This window comes from Cyprinus carpio, chromosome B3 (assembly GCF_018340385.1).
Source record: "Cyprinus carpio isolate SPL01 chromosome B3, ASM1834038v1, whole genome shotgun sequence".
NCBI classification, from domain to species: Eukaryota; Metazoa; Chordata; class Actinopteri; order Cypriniformes; family Cyprinidae; genus Cyprinus; species Cyprinus carpio.
This window is the reverse complement of record NC_056599.1, coordinates 33,208,387-33,229,098: the sequence shown is the minus strand read 5'-3', so window position 1 is coordinate 33,229,098 and position 20,712 is coordinate 33,208,387. Positions and strand designations below refer to the sequence as shown.

The 20,712-nt window shown below is 38.8% G+C and overlaps 1 protein-coding gene across 2 annotated transcripts in view; it reads left to right on the top strand.

Moving 5' to 3' along the window:
- LOC109047729 (probable helicase with zinc finger domain) overlaps positions 1 to 19,742 on the top strand; it is a 53,103-nt gene extending 33,361 nt beyond the window's left edge. For both annotated transcript variants that reach the window (XM_042720866.1, XM_042720867.1), the window contains exons 22-31: positions 3,389 to 3,593; positions 8,102 to 8,153; positions 10,756 to 10,934; positions 11,102 to 11,309; positions 11,781 to 11,863; positions 12,103 to 12,550; positions 14,282 to 14,513; positions 15,373 to 15,883; positions 17,804 to 18,032; positions 19,261 to 19,742. In XM_042720866.1, the coding sequence (XP_042576800.1) occupies positions 3,389 to 3,593; positions 8,102 to 8,153; positions 10,756 to 10,934; positions 11,102 to 11,309; positions 11,781 to 11,863; positions 12,103 to 12,550; positions 14,282 to 14,513; positions 15,373 to 15,883; positions 17,804 to 18,032; positions 19,261 to 19,592 (2,479 nt within the window). In that variant the 3' untranslated portion in view covers positions 19,593 to 19,742. The remainder of the gene's footprint in view (positions 1 to 3,388; positions 3,594 to 8,101; positions 8,154 to 10,755; positions 10,935 to 11,101; positions 11,310 to 11,780; positions 11,864 to 12,102; positions 12,551 to 14,281; positions 14,514 to 15,372; positions 15,884 to 17,803; positions 18,033 to 19,260) is intronic.
- The last annotated feature ends 970 nt before the right edge of the window (positions 19,743 to 20,712 follow it).

Below are 20,712 nucleotides of genomic sequence, written 5' to 3'. Positions count from 1 at the left end.
TAGCTTCAACTTGTCAGCTCCTCATCAAGCTCCTGATTAGTTCAATCAGTTCCGCTTCCTCAAGGCCTCATCATTTTAATCTGAAATGAGTTCTGCTGTCTGTGGAGGAGGGGGCACAAACTATTGCTCGTGGAGTTGGCATGTACTGCGAACACTAACTCAACTTGATGTCTCAAACTGTCTGGTGCTGATATGGCTCGTGTCGTTGTGTGTCACACTGAAAGTGTGTAGCACTGCTGAGATCACAACAGATTTCCCATCAGGGACGGTGAAGTATAGCGTCTCTGCTTGAGCTGTTGCTTAGAGGTTTGTGCAGGAAACCGACAACAGAGCGTCAAGTGCATCAGCCCTTAAATTTATGTCAAAATAATAGTAATCATTAATTAGGTACATATTGCACATTAGGTACAACATGTTTAAAGATTGCAGTAATTATGCACTGCATGTGGCGCCCAACGTAGGGCCTTCATAAAGATTATGATGCTTTCATCTGTTAATCTGCTTATGCAACTTAAAGCACCTGCAGACCTGGGGATTTACTACTTTGATTTTTTTTTTTTTTTTTTTTTTTTTACCGAGCACAAAACAGAGCCAAGAACATCTCCATTTACTGTGTGAGACCCAATTCAGTGTGTTTTGGGAGTAGATAATAGCTGCGTTTCCATTACCCTTCAAATTGCGCAAACTGAAATTGCGAATCGAAAATACAGCCAATGGAAACATTCCAGGCAATTTGAAAAAAGAAATATTTCGCAAGACTACAATGGAAACTGTTTTTTTTTTTTTTTTTTCTCCTTTGATTAAAAATAATGACTAGTGCAGTGGCTGCGATGTACATAAACCTACCAACTTGACCATCGCCATGACTTATTGCGAGAGGAAAAAATTACGTAATAGCATAACAACATCATCTTAAAAAAACACCAACAAACAATAAATATAATAAACAATCAATTAAACTAACTGACAAACAAACTTATTAGCCGATTGTCGTCTTGTGTTACTTCCCAAATCCAGCAGCGTTATCAGTGAATAACAGAGCTGGGTAGATTACTTAGAAATTGTAGTCCATTACTGATTACAAATTACATGACAAAAATTGTAGTTAGTAACGCAATCCTTTACATGTATGTATTTTAGCTAATTGGATTACTTTTGATCTCATTTTTCACATTGATTAAATAGGATCATCTTGTACCAAATTGACACAAAAATGCAAAGAATAAGAAAACACATTCCATGAAGAGCATTGAACATTAAATCTGGCTCGGTTCAGATTAAAAACAAAATGTCCTCAGGGTAAATAAAGTTTTATGGCTTTTAGAAGTTTTCTTTCATTAAACACTTGAAAGCATGAGGTTTTGAACCGACATTTCAGATTTGTCGACTCATGTTCACAGATAATATATTTTGGCCCCTCATGGGCCCCCTCTTTAGAGAAAATTACTAGATTTGCCACGGGCTTAAACTCACATCAGTCAACCACTGACGCTGTCTGTACCGTGACGCAAGCAATCCCAGCCTGTACATTATCTTCAAGCATCTTTTATCAGCCTTAAACCCACCAAAATCTTACAGCTTCAAACGTTACAAGATCCCTCATCTGCCGCTAAATTACACGGTGACGCATTGCGTTTCTCCAGCTCTGAGTCACAGTGAAGGTCTTAAATTGTTTGAGATTGATGTCACTGGAGTCAGGATTGTGAATTTCCCCTTCCAAGCTGCAGCAATATGAAATACAGCTATTAGTAAGAGAATCCGTCATATTTCTTCCTTCCATGTGTGTTTACCAGTCAGCCATGAGATCAGATTTGGTTTTTGATTTTGAGTCATTTGTAACTCATTAAGTTGATATTCAATGGTGCATGAACTCCATTGTTTTCACTCAGGACCGAGTCACTAATATGAGCAGCATGTCATTTTGTTCTTCAAGGGTTCCAGTTCTGCGCCTTGTTTTACATACTGGATTAATAATGGATGTTTTTACCCTTTGGGGATTCTCAGAATGGAAATCTGTACTGTAGAGTATCTAGCTAAAAGAAGTTATGAGTACAGTTTTCAAAATGCTCCAGAAACAAGCTAGTTTACAAGCAAACACAACAAAACACTGAAAACTCTTGTTGAAAAATCTTAAAAACTGCACGAGCTGAATGAATAACCCAATGCTTTCTTGCACTGTTCTCTCTTTCTGTGGAACTGGAAAATCCAGTTAATTCTAATGAAAGAGTTTTCAGACAGTTCATGTAAATTATCCCATTTAAAGAGCAGTAGTCCCTGCATGGCGTTATAATTTTAGTTTTTTCCATCATGAAACATTTTTTTAAATTCTGCTCTTTTTCTTGGTTTGAGACTCATAAATAAAATATAATTTAGTGCAAGTTCAAAGCTGTTTAAAATTAATGCTGCACCCTAGCTGAAAAAAAAAAAGTATTTGATTAAATTGTATTTTAAATCATAAGATATTGCCTCCTTAAATAGCTTCAGTGTCATAAACTACTTACGTTAGTAGCTTGTAGTTCAGATAACTACTTTTTTTTTTACTGCAGTTTAACTACTTTAAATGATGAGCAGCTTGTAGTACCTCGAACGTTTGGGTTATGCTCAAATTAAAGCCCACTGAAAATCTCCACGTTTCCCCTCTTGCTCACCATCCCACTTCATATAATCACTCTCCACTGACAGCCATTGGGCATAACAAATCTAGTTATGGGCGGCTGTGTTGGTGTTGGAAAGTGTTTTATGTTTATGAAGAGTGTTTCTGATTCACTGTATTTGTCCCAGGCAGCATTGTGTTTAGATTCTTATTTTGGTGCTTGAATGTGGCTTAATTTAGATTTTGATTGTGCTATACTGGTTAGTCACGAGTAAAGTGAAAGGTTATGCTCAAACAGTTTATTTTTGGCCATGGTCTGTATATGATTTTGGGATTTTGGGAACACTTTCAATGGTTTTGTCTGTAGTTTAACAATTAGGCGGCACTAAATTGAAACTAGATGGTCCTTACATGGCAGCAAAAGAATAATGTTAAAGTTGTTTTTAAATCTTGTCAAACAAGAAATCGACACATAGCATACTGTTTGCTACCTCAGTTCATCTTAATAAAGTTTAAAAGACAATCCTGTTAGTCTGATACTTATTATATAGAATCCTAACCAAAATTAAAATCCGAAAAACACAAACATATGACTTTGATAACTAACTCACTGAACTCCATTTTCAATTTCCATTTTGTTGGTCTTGATGTCTAGGTGGGTCCTAGCATAAAGTTTTGGAACTTCTAATTTCGATGGCCCCTTCTTGGATTATTTTGTGTTGATGGGGCATATATAATGAGGGACATCTTGCTGTTTTCATTCAAAATCTCTGCCTCTTGTTTGGTTCTTCACAGAAAGTTCTGGGAGACCTTCATCTCCATCTGTCATGAGAACCACAGTCTCCATGGCATCTCCTTTGAACAGATTAAAATCCAGCTGGAGGCCCTGGAGCTAAAAAAGACCTACGTGCTCAACCCACTGGCCCCAGAGTTCATCCCCCGTGCCCTGCGCTCGCAACATCCTCAGGGTCCCGGCAAGCACCAGCACTCCCCACCCAAGGTACGAGTCTTCTTCCTGTACAAACCCCAATCATTGAAAATCAGATTACTTGGAGATTTGAACAAACCCTTAAACTAGTCAGAAGCTACACCAAAAACAAGCCAGACTGCCATATCTTGTTTTTCTGAATAAGAAAGGTAGCCGTTTTGCCCTTGATTTTATTGTGTTCCTCTTTCATTTCATACAATGAATGTCACAATTGGGCTTATAAAACCTTAAGGCCTCCTCACAATACAAGATATTCCTACCAAATGGGCCAATTTTATAACTCATCTCAGTTCATCTCTTGTGCACGGAAAGACGGACGTGACAGTCACAACGTCTGCTTGGATACGGTCAGTGGCATCCACGGCGGAGGGTATGATATGACGTGCTGTGATGTGGAGTCATGCATGCTCTCCCCCGCTGACATTAATAAAAGTGTTTGGTTGTGCGAGTGGCAGAGAGCATCCGTCTAAATGCAAGTGAGCTCTCGCACCCTCAAAACGAATAATATACCAATCAATCCTCAACCCTCAGGGGAAGAAGGTAAACATCCCAAAATAGATGATTGAGGAGACTTCCTTTTCCCCCTTTTTTTCTGTAGTTCAAAGCTGTATCTGTTTCTCCTCACCCCCTTTGTTTCATTTGGACTAATCATAGAGGATTACCAAGTCATGTTTAAAACTTTCCCAGAAGATTACTGTTTTTAAAAAAAATTACTGTTTTTAAAAAGCAACTTAATAGCTACTTTTGGATAGGTGTCAATGGAGAAACAGAGTTTTGGCCATCAGGATGATGTAGTTGACGGGGGTCAACATACCCTTCCAATTACTAACCTCCAGGATTGTCAGATTAATGGCAAAATTGTGAGTGTTTGAAAACCACCATAGTCAGCACTTCCTATACACATAGGGCCTGTCCCTATACTAGGGCTCCCCTCGACTGAAGATTTTTCTGGTCAACTAGTAGTCGTTCATTTGAAGCAATAGTCAACTAATCGCATATTAATAAACCATTTAAATCATGTGGCCCTTTAATTGCATACATAGCCATAATCATCATCTCTGCAACTAGTGATGCACCTGTATTCATGTTTCATATGGATTACATAATCTGAGAATAATTCTCTTCCATTTGAATTGGTTTATTTGAAAGTAGACTTTTCACTCTATATACAGTCGTGGCCAAAAGTTTTGAGAATTACATAAATATTAGTTTTCAAAAAGTTTGCTGCTAAACTGCTTTTAGGTCTTTGTTTCAGTTGTTTCTGTGATGTACTGAAATATAATCACAAGCACTTCATACGTTTCAAAGGCTTTTATCGACAATTACATGACATTTATGCAAAGAGTCAGTATTTGCAGTGTTGGCCCTTCTTTTTCAGGACCTCTGCAATTCGACTCGGCATGCTCTCAATCAACTTCTGGGCCAAATCCTGACTGATAGCAACCCATTCTTTCATAATAACTTCTTGGAGTTTGTCAGAATTGGTGGGTTTTTGTTTGTCCACCCGCCTCTTGAGGATTGACCACAAGTTCTCAATGGGATTAAGATCTGGAGAGTTTCCAGGCCATGGACCCAAAATTTCAACATTCTGGTCCCCGAGCCACTTAGTTATCACTTTTGCCTTATGGCACGGTGCTCCATCGTGCTGGAAAATGCATTGTTCTTCACCAAACTGTTGTTGGGTTGTTGGAAGAATTTGCTGTTGGAGGGTGTTTTGGTACCATTCTTTATTCATGGCTGTGTTTTTGGGCAGAATTGTGAGTGAGCCCACTCCCTTGGATGAGAAGCAACCCCACACATGAATGGTGTCAGGATGCTTTACTGTTGGCATGACACAGGACTGATGGAAGCGCTCACCTTTTCTTCTCCGGACAAGCCTTTTTCCAGATGCCCCAAACAATCGTAAAGGGGCTTCATCGGAGAATATGACTTTGCCCCAGTCCTCAGCAGTCCATTCACTATACTTTCTGCAGAAGATCAATCTGCCCCTGATGTTTTTTTTTTCGAGAGAAGTGGCTTCTTTGCTGCCCTTCTTGACACCAGGCCATCTTCCAAAAGTCTTCACCTCACTGTGCGTGCAGATGCGCTCACACTGCCTGCTGCCATTCCTGAGCAAGCTCTGCACTGGTGGCACTCCGATCCCGCAGCTGAATCCTCTTTAGGAGACGATCTTGGCGCTTGCTGGACTTTCTTGGACGCCCTGAAGCCTTCTTTACAAGAATTGAACCTCTTTCCTTGAAGTTCTTGATGAACCTATAAATTGTTGATTTAGGTGCAATCTTAGTAGCCACAATATCCTTGCCTGTGAAGCCATTTTTATGCAACGCAGTGATGGCTGCACGCGTTTCTTTGCAGGTCACCATGGTTAACAATTGAAGAACAATGATTTCAAGCATCACCCTCCTTTTAACATGTCAAGTCTGCCATTCTAACCCAATCAGCCTGACATAATGATCTCCAGCCTTGTGCTCGTCAACATTCTCACCTGAGTTAACAAGATGATTACTGAAATGATCTCAGCAGATCCTTTAATGACAGCAATGAAATGCAGTAGAAAAGGTTTTTTTGGGATTAAGTTAATTTTCATGGCAAAGAAGGACTATGCAATTCATCTGATCACTCTTCACAACATTCTGGAGTATATGCAAATTGCTATTATAAAAACTTAAGCAGCAACTTTTCCAATTTCCAATATTTATGTAATTCTCAAAACTTTTGGCCACGACTGTAGATATATTTTTCATGTCTATAAGGCAAATATACACAGAGTTTCGCGCTTAAGTTCAGAGACCGAATCGGCTGAAAGCGCATCCTTGTTCGCTTTCATTATTTTTCAAAAGCATAATGTTTTGTTGTTATTGTGAGTGCACACAAATAAACGAAGAGTCTTTACAGATTTAAAAAAAATGTATTACTCTTATCTGCATGACCAGAAATTACGGAGTAGGCCTAAAAGTGTGTAGAACTTGTTACATAGTGAGTGTCTGTTCAGTAGTCATCTTTGTAGAAGGCAAAACTCCAAATGTTTTGCAAAATACAAATCTCTATGCCCTAAAAATGTCCAACGCTTTACATTTAACTACCAAATTATATATAATATCTAATTAATTTAAAGAGTTTTTGTTGTTGTTGTTGTTGCTTTGTTTTGTTTTTTTTACATCTCATGATGTTGGGCCCTGTGAGTACCAGAAAGTGATGAAAGATGGGATACGCTTAAACATGAATACCACGCTGAAGCCATATTGTAAATAGTGTGGATTTAGTGTGCGTTAATGGAAAATTCAACTTTAGGTTATCTAAGATGTAGATGAGTTTGTTTCTTCATGGGAACAGATTTAAAGAAATTTAGCATTATATCATTTGCTCACCAATGGATGCTCTGAAGTGAATGGGTGCGGTCAGAATGAGATTCCAAACAGCTGATAAACACATAACAACAATCCACAAGTAATTCACGTGAATCCGTCACAGCCCTAGTTACCAATCTCCCAATTTTTGTATCCTTAACACTAACAATAATGCCACCACAGCAATGTAAACCATTACAACTTTAAAAGCTTGAATGGAAAAGGGCAATAAGAAGAGCAATATCCATCTCAGTCAAAAACAAGCTTTGCCATATAGACAAAGGAGGGAAGAACTCAAAAAACCCAATTCTTTACCAAATAGCCAATCAAGATCTATCAGAAATGAGAATCCTGGTGGAGTGTGATAATTATAGTCATCGCCATTAATTTCATCCAACACTTGACAGGTGCCTTTCCATTTTTGTGCTGTAATTTCACAGGCTTTGTACAGAAGCTGGCTTATCACATGCTATTGAAATAAGTAGCATGATCGGCGGTTCCTGCAAACATGCTGACCCCAGAGTGGCGGTGCTCAGAGCTGCCAGAACTCGTGCCAGCAGAACGCCTCAATCACCCGTTGATACTGTCAGCATGTCATTCTGCATGCACTCAACCACATTGATCTGTTTTGAAAAGGCACGCATTCCCAGCGGATCACATCAATGGACTCTGATTCGAAAGTCTTTGGCAGCACAAAAAAATACAAGCGTTTTTTTCTTGTAAATTTCGGTGCTCAGGTACCAAGAACAAGAGTTTGTTCCACTCAATTCACTGATTATCTTTGCAGTTATGATTATCTTCTGCACTGTGTTTTTCTTGGAAATCATCTGTGTGTGAGCTCCCAACCGCCCCCTCAAACCGCCCTCTGCCCTCATTTTACTGAATCTCCACCCACGTGGAGCCGACTCCCCCGACCCACGTATCAGGAACATCCCTGATGAGATTTGCCTGGCCATGTGGAAGTAAACCATTGTAACCGTTTTGACAAATCACTGCTGCCTCAAGGCGATGCTCGTGCGCAGGGTGACAGTTGTCACGGTAAGGGGAAGCACGGCCCCTGTGACTAAAGTTAGCCCACTAGATGCGTAAGACACCCTTCCCCCCTCACTTTCCCTACACAGGCTCCTTCATCCTCTAGCACTGATGTACTCAAACCCTCCTCTTCCTCCACAGGTGAAAGGACAGCTGGCCAATCACAATGAACCCTTCCCCCCTGAAGGCTTTGGTAAGACTCTCTCTCTCTTTGACCTCCTTGTTCTTGAAGGTTTTAACATTTTCACACATTTTCACTCAGGCTTCTCTTAATTGGGTGGATGTGCTCTCATTACGTGCTCTCTAGCTCTGAAATGCAACAGCGTAAAGTTGTCACGATACCTTAATCACATCAATACATGTCAATGTGTGCAATTGTTTTTTGGCAACACATTTAGTATATGGGTAACAAATAAACAACCAAATCCAAAGGGACAAAATGTGCATTGTGTATATATAATATCATACTTAGATTCATCATGTACACTAGGATTTTCTTTATTAATATATAGTAAAAAATTTAATTTGATATAGTATATTAATATATAATGTTATTAAAAATAATATCCCAATATATAATTAATGTGTCCCTGTCCCTAAAAACCTTAAAGTTCAGCTTCCCTTTATCATATTTGATGTGCTCAATGTGTACGCGTTGATCAGAGTTTATATTCAGTGTTTATATTCAAGCATTATGCAAATAAACTTGAATTGTTTATATGTGAAATTATACAAGTCTAAATTAAATTTCTTTCTATTAAAAAAAAAAAAAAAAAAAAAATGATTGCAACACTAATAATTTTTTCATTTATTGTAATTCATTTTTCTTCACCAAAGCAATTTAGTTGATTTACTTTAATTTTATGTAAAAAAATATATATATTTTGAGCTTTTGCGCATTGCGCTCGGTGTAAAATGGCCATGGGATTGCATACCTTGGCACTGGTATATCTATGGGGTTAAACTTTTGTATAGGACACCACTTAAGATTAATTTGAGGCAGTCAAAGCCACTTCACACTACCCGTTTAACATTCATATGGAGCAGTTACCTGGAGAATGTGACGGAGAGGTCAGCAGCTGTATTAGCCCCTCGTGAAGGAGATGTTTTCACAGCCTTTGACCTCTGATTGGAGAGTTTGAGGATATTATTGGGGTTATGTGACAGTGCTGTCAGAACAAATCTAGGTTATTAGTTTGTGGAGCGCCGCTTGAGTGACTGTCGAGGCAGAAAGAGAAGACAGAGAGCAAGAGCATAGAGGAGTCCGAGAGAGACGAGATAAGTCAAGTGGATCCAACTTCCTTCAAGCCTCACTTCTCGCCCAATCAAAACACAATCCAGCCGATAATGTGTGGCAGCAGCGCCAATTCCCCTTGAATTCCTCCAGAAAAGTATGAAAGACATTGTCAGAATACTCCATCTGCCATCAGTGGTTCAACCGTAATGTTATGAAGTGACGAGAATACTTTTTGTACACGAAGAAAACAAAAATAACGACTTTATTCAAAAATTCTCTGTCTCTCTCCGCATAACCGTAGCACCATTTTGGAGAACATCCGCTGAACGCAAGCTTTCTACGTGTATTTATGCTTTGATTTGGATGAAATCAGTAAGTGTTTCTAAGTGTGGATGAAAATCAAGAAAAAAGCGCTGCTGACACAGGAGACCGTACACTGCTTGCGTTCAGCTATTATTCTACAAAATGGCGCTAAGGTGATGCAGAGAGATACAGAGGAGACAAACTTCACAAAAAAAAAGTAATCTCAGTTTTCTTCACGTACAAAAAGTATTCTCATTGCTTCATAACGTTATGGTTGAGCCACTGATGGCAGAAGGACTATTCTGCCAATGCTTTCCATACTTTTCTGGACCTTGACACTGTTACTGTATTTATTTGGCAGTCAATGGGACAGTCACAAGCCTCCCGGTTTTCATCCAAAATATCTTAAATTGTGTTCTGAAGACGAGCAAAGCTTTTACAGGTTTGCAACAACATGGGGGTAAGAGATTAATGACAATTTTCATTTTGGTGTGGAATATCCCTTTAAGGTCACAGTGCAATATTCATGGTTCTAAAAATATTATTCATGGTTTCTGTAAAATTCAACAATAAACATTGTCTTGGAAATTATTCATTTGAACTTCAGTTGCAAAATTACTATCTTGGAAGTGCACACAATTAATCTTTGTATGTGAATACTGTACATTCATAAATTATCAAAAATGAGTGCTAAAAAATTGCAGTGATCGACAGATGGACAGTAGAAATTTAATTAAATCAGTGAATAAATAACACTTGGAGAAGAGTTTTAATCAAACTATTGATTAGTGTTGTTGTCACACATGTGCAAGCATTTTTTGCCAAGACATTTGGTTTTGGCAACTGATAAATAGCCATAACCAAAAGGGACATTTTCCAAATGTGCTTGTTAACAATGATGAACATGTCGAGGAGAGTCAAATTTGGGTTAAGGGTCTAGCAAATGTATAAATTGGAGGACGTGTGTCCAGAATTTTTATTACATCGTTAGTGTTTCTCCAGTTTCCTTAGGATGAATGTGTTTGCTAAATGTCTAGTTGCCAACAGTTGGATTTCACCTACTTCATCATATGATATGATATGATACTTTACTCCCTAATCAGCTTGTTACTGTTTGATTACTGAGCAAAAGAGCAATTCATAGTGTTGTCAGAAATGATTCAAGTTCTACTGCTTTACCATCCCAGAGTATTAATGTAATATTATGAGGTATGATTCGTTTAGTCTCAGTTTTGGATGATGTTTGTATCTCCAGTTCAGCCTAGTGCTGCTGTGTTGATGGGGAACCCGGTTCAAGCCTTTACTCCACCAGGAGCCGGAGCTCCAGCCTCCGGAAAATCACCAAGCCCTGTTCAACGAATCGACCCCGGAGCCAGTATCCTGTATGTGCCCGCTGTCTATGGGGGCAATATGGTGATGCCCGTGCCTCTTCCGGTATGTTCTGGACTTATTTCTCACACTCTTTTTATTTTTGAGAATCTTTGAGATGTTTCTCCCTGTTTTCATGTTCTTTTTCCTGGAATTTGGAGACCCTTATCTATCAACCCTAAATACATGCTGTACACTTGTATGACTCTCACCTCACCCTCTTTTTTCACCAGTTGCCGTGGACCGGCTACCAGAGCCGGTTTGCTGTGGATCCTCGCATCATGAGTCATCAGGCCGCCATGGCCGCATACAACCTCAACCTGCGGCCAGCAGCCAGTCGCACCTCGCCTGTGCTGTATGGGTTCAGTCACCCATCTCCTCTAGGCCTGAACCAGCAGCCCACCTCAGAGAAAGAACTACTTCAGGAGCCCAGTGGGAATGGTATAATTCGCAGCACTAGTGTATTCATTTTAACTATACTTGTAGCTCAACAGATATGTGCCATTAGCAACGCCAAGGTCATGGTTTTGAATCCCAAGGAGAACACATACTAATAAATGTACAACTAAAAAAAATATTTGAGTTGAGTAGGTTTGGGCTAGTTGGATGTATTGTTCAAGAATTACAAAAATTGTTTATGATATGCACTTACATTTGAACTCAGGAGGGTTTATAGGATGAAATATGTTGCTTGTATTTTGACACAGACATCCACTGTGGATGGAAACCAGCCCAGAATGTTCCTTTAAAATACTGTGTTTGCATTTTGCCTTTTACTTGCACTTATATTACATTGTAAAAGTTTATTCTAAAAGTTTTTGAACTTGGCAAACTCTCTGGTTTGAGACCTCATATACGTCTGTTGGTGAGGGTTTTGGGGTTTTATTCTGCTGATTTATTGTCATTCTTTAGGGAAAATCGACATTAATGGAAAAACGGAGCATTGTAGGCTGCTGACGCCCGAGAGGAAAGGCCCTGAGCTGAAGGAAAAACAGGTACCATCCATCCGCCCATTCCCTTCTTGTAGCTATCGATCTGTCATACGTCCTTCCCGATTTAATCTGAAATAAATCAAAGGAGCCGCCCACAATGCCTTCCCACAAGAGCACTTCTAACATGGACCATCTATCTTCACTCGTCTCCTGCATGCTCAAAACACTTCACTTCTCCTACTCTCTTACACCCTCCATTAGTGTCACATGTCCGTAACCATTGTACTTCCTCCTCTCTACAGGGAGACCAAGAGTTGGTGCAAAACAAGAGTCCAGAGCCCCAGGCCAACATGGGCTTCCCTGGCAGCCGCCTCATCCGCAAAGACCCGCAAGCCCAGAGGGCCCTCAACTTCCACCTGGGCCCCCCGCATCCCGGTTTTCCCCCTCACCATGGGAACAACCCGTTTCCACAGCAGTACGGACTATCCCGACCTCCCCTCCGAATGCAGGCCCCCATTCACCCTCAGGCCTCATCCTTCCCCCCATCGTTCTTCAGTGGGCCTCCAATGGCGCACCGCGGGCTACAGTCTCCGGAGGGTGGCGAGGGCTCGATGGGAGTGGGTCCAGGAGGGGTGGCTGAGGATCTAAAGGGTGTGGTGAGAGGCCTCCCCCCACAGATGCACCAGCAGCCCCTGCGCCTCAACAGCTTTGGAGAAGAGAGTTTGGACTCTCTGTTGGGCGATACTCTGGGTATGTGCATGCATGGATCACAGTGCTTCAAACATGTTCATTTCCTTTGATGTATTGTGCCGTAGTGTTTATTCCGACTGCTTTCTGTATCGAAGTTTTGAATTTTCTTTCCCAACAACTTTGACAGTTGTAAGTTTAGTTCAAGTTCCAGCCTTTCGAGCTTCTCATAAATTCCACAATATTGTGCCTAAGGGTTTGAATTTGACAGTGTAAAAGCCTTTTCACACCAACTTAGATTTTTTTTGGGCATAAAAAAACTTTTCTTTTTTAAATCAAAACGGTCCCTCTGAGCTCCTTGAACCGAGTCTGAATCAGCCATGCAGGAAACAATAGCAGTGCTCTCAAAACACTGAGAAAATGGTATCAGCCATGTAGTAACGCACTGTCAACCCCCAGAACGCCCCTCAACCATGCAGCAACACACACAAAACCAGTCAGAATGCCACAGCAGCTGCAGACCAACACCCTAGAAAGTAAGGCTGCACAATTATAATTGTGGTTATTAATTTTTTGAGAAATCTCTTTTTACATTCATCAGAATTATTGCACTTTCTACACTGACAAAACCATAAGAAGCTTCTCTCAAAAGCTAAAACAGTGAAATTCCTAATATTACATTAATAATGCCAAATTATATTAACCATTACAAGATAACTAAAACACATCAAATGAATAAATGTATAACTTAAACCAATCCTTTTACATAAAAAACAATAACACAAACAGAAAACTATAAATTAACTATAGATTAATCTTTAGTTAAGCTACAAAAGTTAACCACCTAAGTTCTTAGATTTACATCAATGACACAAACAGCAGCAGGCAAAAAAATAATTGCACATTTAACGCATTAATTTTGACAGCCCTAATAAAACCATTTTCAGAATAAATAACCCATAGGCCAATATCTCAGATGATTATGCTTAATTAATCGAGAGACGTAGGAATCATGATCATGATTAAAATACGACACTTAGGACACTTTGCAACTACATAAAAACTAGTGCTGTCAAACGATTAATCGCGATTAAAAAATAAAAGTTTTTGTTTACATAATATGAGTTTGTACTGTGTATATTTATTATGTGTGTATATAAATACAAACATAAATAAATAAAAAATTAAGAAAAATAATTTTATATATTAAATATATTTTTATATAATATAACACATTTATATACATTTAAATATTTTCAAAATGTATATTGTATGTGTGTGTATTTATATAAAATAAACAGTACTCATACAAATATTATGTAAACAAAAACTTTTATTTTGGATGCAATTAATCACGATTATTCGTTTGACAGCATTAATAAAAACTATTTTTTTAAAAATTCGAAAGCAATTGCAGAGCAACATAAACAACAACATAAAATAAAGCATAGCCAAATTTAAAATGTGAAAAGAATTTAAGAACAGTAATCACCATGTCAATAATTTGAGTCCTTGTTACAGTGTAATTAACTTAACAGCATGTACAATACTGTACTTATACATAATTTACTGTTATTTGTATGGTAAGTACATGTAACTACACTGTAAAATAAACTGTAACCTTTAATTATATGTTTTGTTTAATCATGGTTGTTTCTTATCCTGAACCTGGTAAGCCTCCTTCAGCAGAACTTGAATGTGTCTGTCTGCTGAAGTAGTCATGCTGGGGATTAGTGAACAGACCTTTTGTGCTTTCCCAGCATGTCATGGGCTTTCTCTGTTGTGTTTTCACAGATGGTCAGGCTTCCTCAGGGCTGGATGCTCTGGGCCAGCAGCAGCAGCAGGCTCGTATGGGTCAGTGGGGTGAACAGTCTCCGTTCCTGCAGGCCGGTGTGGCCCCCTTCCCTCTGGCGCAGCAGTTGGCTCATCTCGGCCAGCCGGGTCTGCGACTCCCCCAGCAGCTCCTCCGAGCCGGCTGGGGCCTGGGCCCTGCAGCAGAGGAGGAGCCCAGACCTGCCATGCACAGGTTAGAAGACTCCTTGTCCTGCTCGCTTTACGTTATTTTGCAAGTCTGACTAAATCAGAATTCAGTAGTACGTAAAATTTCATTAGGTAAATGTATTCATTGCCATGATTATAACTAGATGCTGTGCCACATCTAAAGGGACACGATGCAAAAGAATATGTGATAAGAGGAAAAAAATGACTCTATTGCTTTTACTTTCTATTAAAAACATTATGTTCCCCTGAGAAACTTTGCGTTCACTCGAGAAAAAAGAACAAAACCTTTCTCATGAGAACGCAAATTCACAAAATTTTGTGTGTGAAAACAAGTTTTGCAATTTAATAAAATTTTCTTGGGAGAATGAAAAGGTTTTGCGAGTGAACACAATATTCCTCAGTAGAAAGCAACATTTTGTAAGCAGTTGTGTCAGTTTGCAAACAAACACAGTTTTGCGCAAAAGTTTCTCGTGTGAATGCAAAAGACTTGTATTTAAAAGCAACAAATTTGTGAATTAATGCACAATTTTCTTGGGAAAACAAAAAAGTTTTGTGAGTGAAAACAACAGTTTTGCGAGTGAAAGCAAGTTTCTCAGGTGAACGGAAACATTTTGCCAGCAAATACAAACTCTCGGAATGCAAATGTTTTGTGTGATGATCTGATGATGAGATCAAGTCACAATGTAGCACACCGCTGTTCATTGTTTATTAGTTAAGCTTGTTTCATGGTTTCGCCATTTTTCTATGCTGTTTTTTGAAAATATAATAGACAGTATACACTGTATACAGTCAGTATGTAGTAAGCTAGTATTCCTTTACTACCATATCCTGAGTCTTCATGCTTCTCCCACTCAATGTCTCTTTTTCTGTCTTTCTCTCTCCAGATATCCCGGTCTTTTGCGTGAAATGCTTCCTCAAGACCAGTATGAGCAGCGGGAGCCAGCCGACATGCCCCCTCCTCAGTCTCGCCTCCTTCAGTACCGTCAAGTCCAGCCCCGAAGCCCCGGAGACCTGCCATCTCCCTCTTCCTCTGGCTCAAACCACACCTCCGGCCCCAATCCCTTCCCAGCTCCAGGTCCGCCCTCCTTCCCCGACACCAGCCGAGAGCTGCCCATGGGTGGCCAGCCCTTCCAGCAGCACCAAGCCTTCAATCAGGCATCCTTCTCCCTGCCACCAGAACACACAGCGGGGCCTCTTCCGGTCAAATACCTCCTCCAGGAGGCCCACTGGCCCCACCCTGGCCTACCCCAGAGCCATTTGTTGGGCCACGGCATGCCCTTTGGTCTGCAGGCCATGGCGCACAGGCAAGAGCAGGGCCCCCTCACGCAGCTGCAGCACCAGCAGCAGAAACAGCAGCTCCAGGCCCCGCAGAGCTCCCTGCACAGCGTAGAAGAGGTGAGGGCTGTCTTTGGGGTGTTGAATGAAATCTTCACTGTTTTGCTGTCTGCACTCCCATTAGTAGTCACTGCATAATTACATAAAGCTGAACTCTCATCAAAAGCCTTAGATGCTAATGTTGCTACAAATGAACAGTTTGCATTGAAAATCAACAAATTACTGTCAGTTGTCGCTGTAACTGCTGTCAAAGGGGTGATTGAGTTTTTTTTAATGGAATATTTCTTGAATGAGTAATAAAACTTAAGAATTAGTCATTTTAGCACTTTTTTTTTAAACTTTTTTAAAGGGTTAAATGCCTTAAATAAGGTCTGTGGTCAAAATAAGCTCAAGATATTTTCATGGTTTATTCTACAATGTAAAATGGATCAGTAATAGCCTGCTTGAGCTTTTACTTGTCTTGAAAAAGGCGGTTACTAACAAATAGCTAAATGGAACTACAGAGATTTGTTGAGACATTAAACATGATCACACCGAAACTCCTCTACACACTAGTCCGCTTTCACAACCTCATTGCGTTAATAATCGACTCAAACGTTCAAACTTTTAAATAATGATCGGAAGAATTGTCAGAAGCTTACTAGTAGTGATGTTAAAGTTTGTAGCCTTACTTTCGCTTTTACTTCTGGCAGAATTGGACTCAAAACTATTATTTTGGTAATCGAGTAATCTGTCAATTATTCTGACGATTAATCCAGTAATCGGATAATTATAATTGATTTTTTGTGGTAATAAAAATAGACCCAAGCAAAAACTAGCCTTTAAAATTGCTTAAAATACATATATAATAACAATGAGACTATAGTAATTAGTTCAAATAACATCTCAAAAACAAGTAATCATATGGTTTTATTGAACGTAATGTATTATAAACAATAGATCTAACGTGTTACACATTATAATAAATGACTGCATAGGGCACCAAAGTCCTGACGATTGTTTTACACTTTACTGCGCAATCTAATCGATTTCGCTCCGCACGTTTGTGTGGAGCAGCATTTACAGAGCCGCACTGACACGCATGTAAATAATTCAAACGCATATATCAAACCTGCATTGCATATATTTATTTAACTGAATCGTAACATTTGTGAACTCATGTTCATTGTGAAGACAAAATGTGTAAGAATCCAACTTTTGTTGGTCACAGAGCTTATTTTCTGCAATAATCCTACAGCCAATGGGGAAAATCCTATAGGGTTTTTTTGTCGAGGGAACCAGGGTGATGCGAAATTATGGCTGTATTACCACAGAAAATAATTGTTAATTGTCTCAGTTTGTAAAAACAAATGGGAAACGTATTTACAGTAATGGACTTTCAATGGAAGTCTATAGTCCAAGCGGACCAGAAGGTTTTAAAAGCTCAAATTTTTGCAGAATCACTCTACAGCGTAGGTGGATAAACTACTAACCAAGGCACTTCCTGTAGGAGTTTGCTCCATATAAATAGTTTCAAGACACTGAAATCATATCAAACTTTACTGGAGCAGCTGTTCAGAACTGTGAAATAGTTGAATGTTTTATAAGCATTATTTGTGATTTTACGTATTCTAAACATTTTTGTAGATTTGTAAACACTGAAGGATCTATTGAAATCATTGCCTGCCTGTGGTAATGACAGCATGCAGACATGTTAAAAAAAAGCCCAGAATATTGCTTTAAAACAGAGTAGTTACACTTTTGGTATTCTTGGTTCTCTTATTTAGACTTCTGCTGCTGCTTGTGTGATTTGGCATATAAAAATAGGCTGAAAAAGGAAAACAAATAATAAATCATGTCTGAACTGGACTACTTATCTCTGGCATTCAATTGAGCTCCCACTGTTTTTGATGTTTCAATCAGAGGGTTGGACATCCAAATGAGTATCTCTTTGATTGTATTAGTTTCTTCCTATTCCCACACTATTTTTCTGTCTCTCAGTATGAACCACGGGGCCCCGGGCGGCCTCTATACCAGAGGAGGATCTCCTCCAGCTCCCCCCAACCGTATCCGGACAGCCTGGATCCTCAGGACCACCCCACGCCCTCCTACAGATACCCCTCAGCAGACCTATGGCTGGGCAGCAGCGGGCCCGGCCCGAGCCCCGCTCCTCTCCACAACATTCCATGTAACGGAGCGAGCCACCTCGTCCCACACAGGGAGGTTTTAGGTGCGTTTCCATGAGCTTTGAATGCGTAGGATAGATTTTGGTGGCTGTTGTCGTGATGTACAAGTGCACTTATTCCTTTTATTCAGTGTTGGATGTCTATTAAGGCAATTCACATCATCCAATTATTCTATTTGAATCATCTAGGGATGAGTCAAAATGATTGCTGTGCTCAGTGTTATTGTTCACTAAAACGTTGAAAACTTGTTTTCAGTAATTGGAATATTGTTTGGAATATTGCCTTGGCAACTAACTGAATAAAAGTTTAAGTTGAAGTACCAAATTGACTAAAAGTGATATATAAACAATACTAAAATAACACTGGTTTAGCTGATGTAATTATGTCGTAATATATCTTGATTCTTCTTTTTCAGTATTGCAAAGCTATTTTTATTTTTTTAAATTAAAACAAAAATCGAAAATATAAAAATGAAAGCTACTTATAAATAAATGTAATACTGTATAAATGATGCAAAAATAACACAATCGTATGTAGAAATATATTGAAAATCTTTTTTTTTTCTTTTTTTTGAGTATTGCAAAGCTATTTTTAATCACTAAAACTAAAATTAAATATGAAAACAAAAAAATAAAAAAATAAAATAAAAACAAAAAAAAAACAATAATACAAAATAAACAAAAACAAAAATAATATGTAGGTTTTTTTAAACAACTAATACAAAAACAACACAGATGTAATTTGTTGAAGTAATCATACAATAGATCTATCAATATATTGTGATTCTTTTTCTTGCAGTATTGTAAAGCTATTTTCAATCATCGTATTGATCATGTTGCTATTTTTTGTTTGTTTTGCATTTCAAATCATTTAATTCAGTCAAAGAAGCTGAACAGGAGTGAAGTGAATGTCCCGCACCGTGATGCTGCATACAGTTAAAAATAGCTTTATTAGCTAGCTTTGAAAACCTTGTCTAATTTGTCTGGCCGACATGCACCATTGTACTGATACCAATTGTACAGCCATTGAGACAACCCACCACTAAGTTGATTTTAAACAAATTAAGTTTTGCTCATCCATAGAATCCACCTTATACATAATTTTAGTCATGTAAAGAATGTCTATTCCAAGTGAAATGCAGTAGCATGTTTAATTGTTTAATAATGAACATAAATGTTGCCTGTGATCCCATTAGACCTGTGATGAATATAATAACTGGCACTTGATCTAGTTGTGTTGAAGTAGTAACGACATGCGCTAATTGTTCCTCAGTTTCAAAGGCGATAAGCGTCGCAGATGAGCAGCAGTCGCCTCACCCCGCCAGCGCCGCGTCTCTCCAGCACCACGGACAGTTCCCACCCCTCATGCCCACCAAGCAGACCCCGCCCGACCCGGGAGGGGACAACACCAGCCCAGGGGGCCCCCAGGGGCCCGGCAACTCCAAGCCCCCAACCATGTCCTACGCCAGCGCCCTCCGAGCCCCTCCAAAGCCCCGGCCGCTGCCCGAGCAGGTCAAGAAGAACAGTGACCCCATCTCTCTGTTACAGGAACTTAGCATAGGCAGTTCAAACAGTAGCAATGGCTATTACACGTATTTTAAATAAGTCAATATATATGAACTACAGTATATACAACTGTTAAAAAGGAAAACTGTTGAAAAAAAAAATAGAATAACAATCTAAAAAAAAACAAAAAAACAATAAAAATGTCTTTTGATTTTGTGGGATAGTTAGACATTTTTGCCTTTTATTATTTTTTACTTGCTTTAGTACTATAGTTGGTTTCGAATCAGCATATATATATATATATATATATATAGAATCAGCATATATATATATATATATATATATATATATATAATATATATATATATATATATATATATATATATATATATATCATGAAACACCAAAACATTTGGGGAAAAACATTTAAAAAACCAATAACAAAAAAAAAATTTATGGATAAAAGATTTTTAAAAACACCATGAATTGGTTGACCACTCAGCTGCCCGTCTTTCCTGTAATTATGTCCGCTCTCTTTGCATCCACTCCCAGAAGTAAAACTTGTTGAAGTGATTTTTCCCAGCTGGCATTTTTTTATGATGTTCAGTTTCTTGGTGTGTTTTCTTGTGCTTGCTGCTGAGTGGTGAACTGACTCGTATAAAAAAATATTATAAAAAGTTGTATAGATGTAGACAGACTTTTCTCAAACCTGTACATATAAATAAATGAATACATGAGATGACATTTGTGTGCTTTATTCTTCTCCTAAAAATGCACATAGGCAAATATCAAACCTTTTTATTATCAATCAGAACATTTTACATTTTTATTTTGTTTGCAAATACATGGAAAGATGCAAAGCTGCCAAATGAACAGTAGAGTCTGCTTGTTATTGGATATCAAAATGCTCAGTTTTAATAAGCAACAAAGAGGTTTGGTTTTGTGCTCACCTGATCAGGATATAAAAAGTGAACCATTATGAGAGCTATAATATATTTACTTATGCTCAGGAAATGGTTATTAGTGCTGGCAAAAGGCACAAAGCAACCAAAAACAAAAACTGGTCATTTAATGACGCTATTAGCAATATATTTGTACTGCAGAACTACATTACCATTAGTAAATTAACAAATATACAGAAAATGAGCAATCGTGATTTTGTTCATTATTTGGCCACAGTTTAGAGAAACGCACTCCATCAGGGTGAGATGGCACTTTT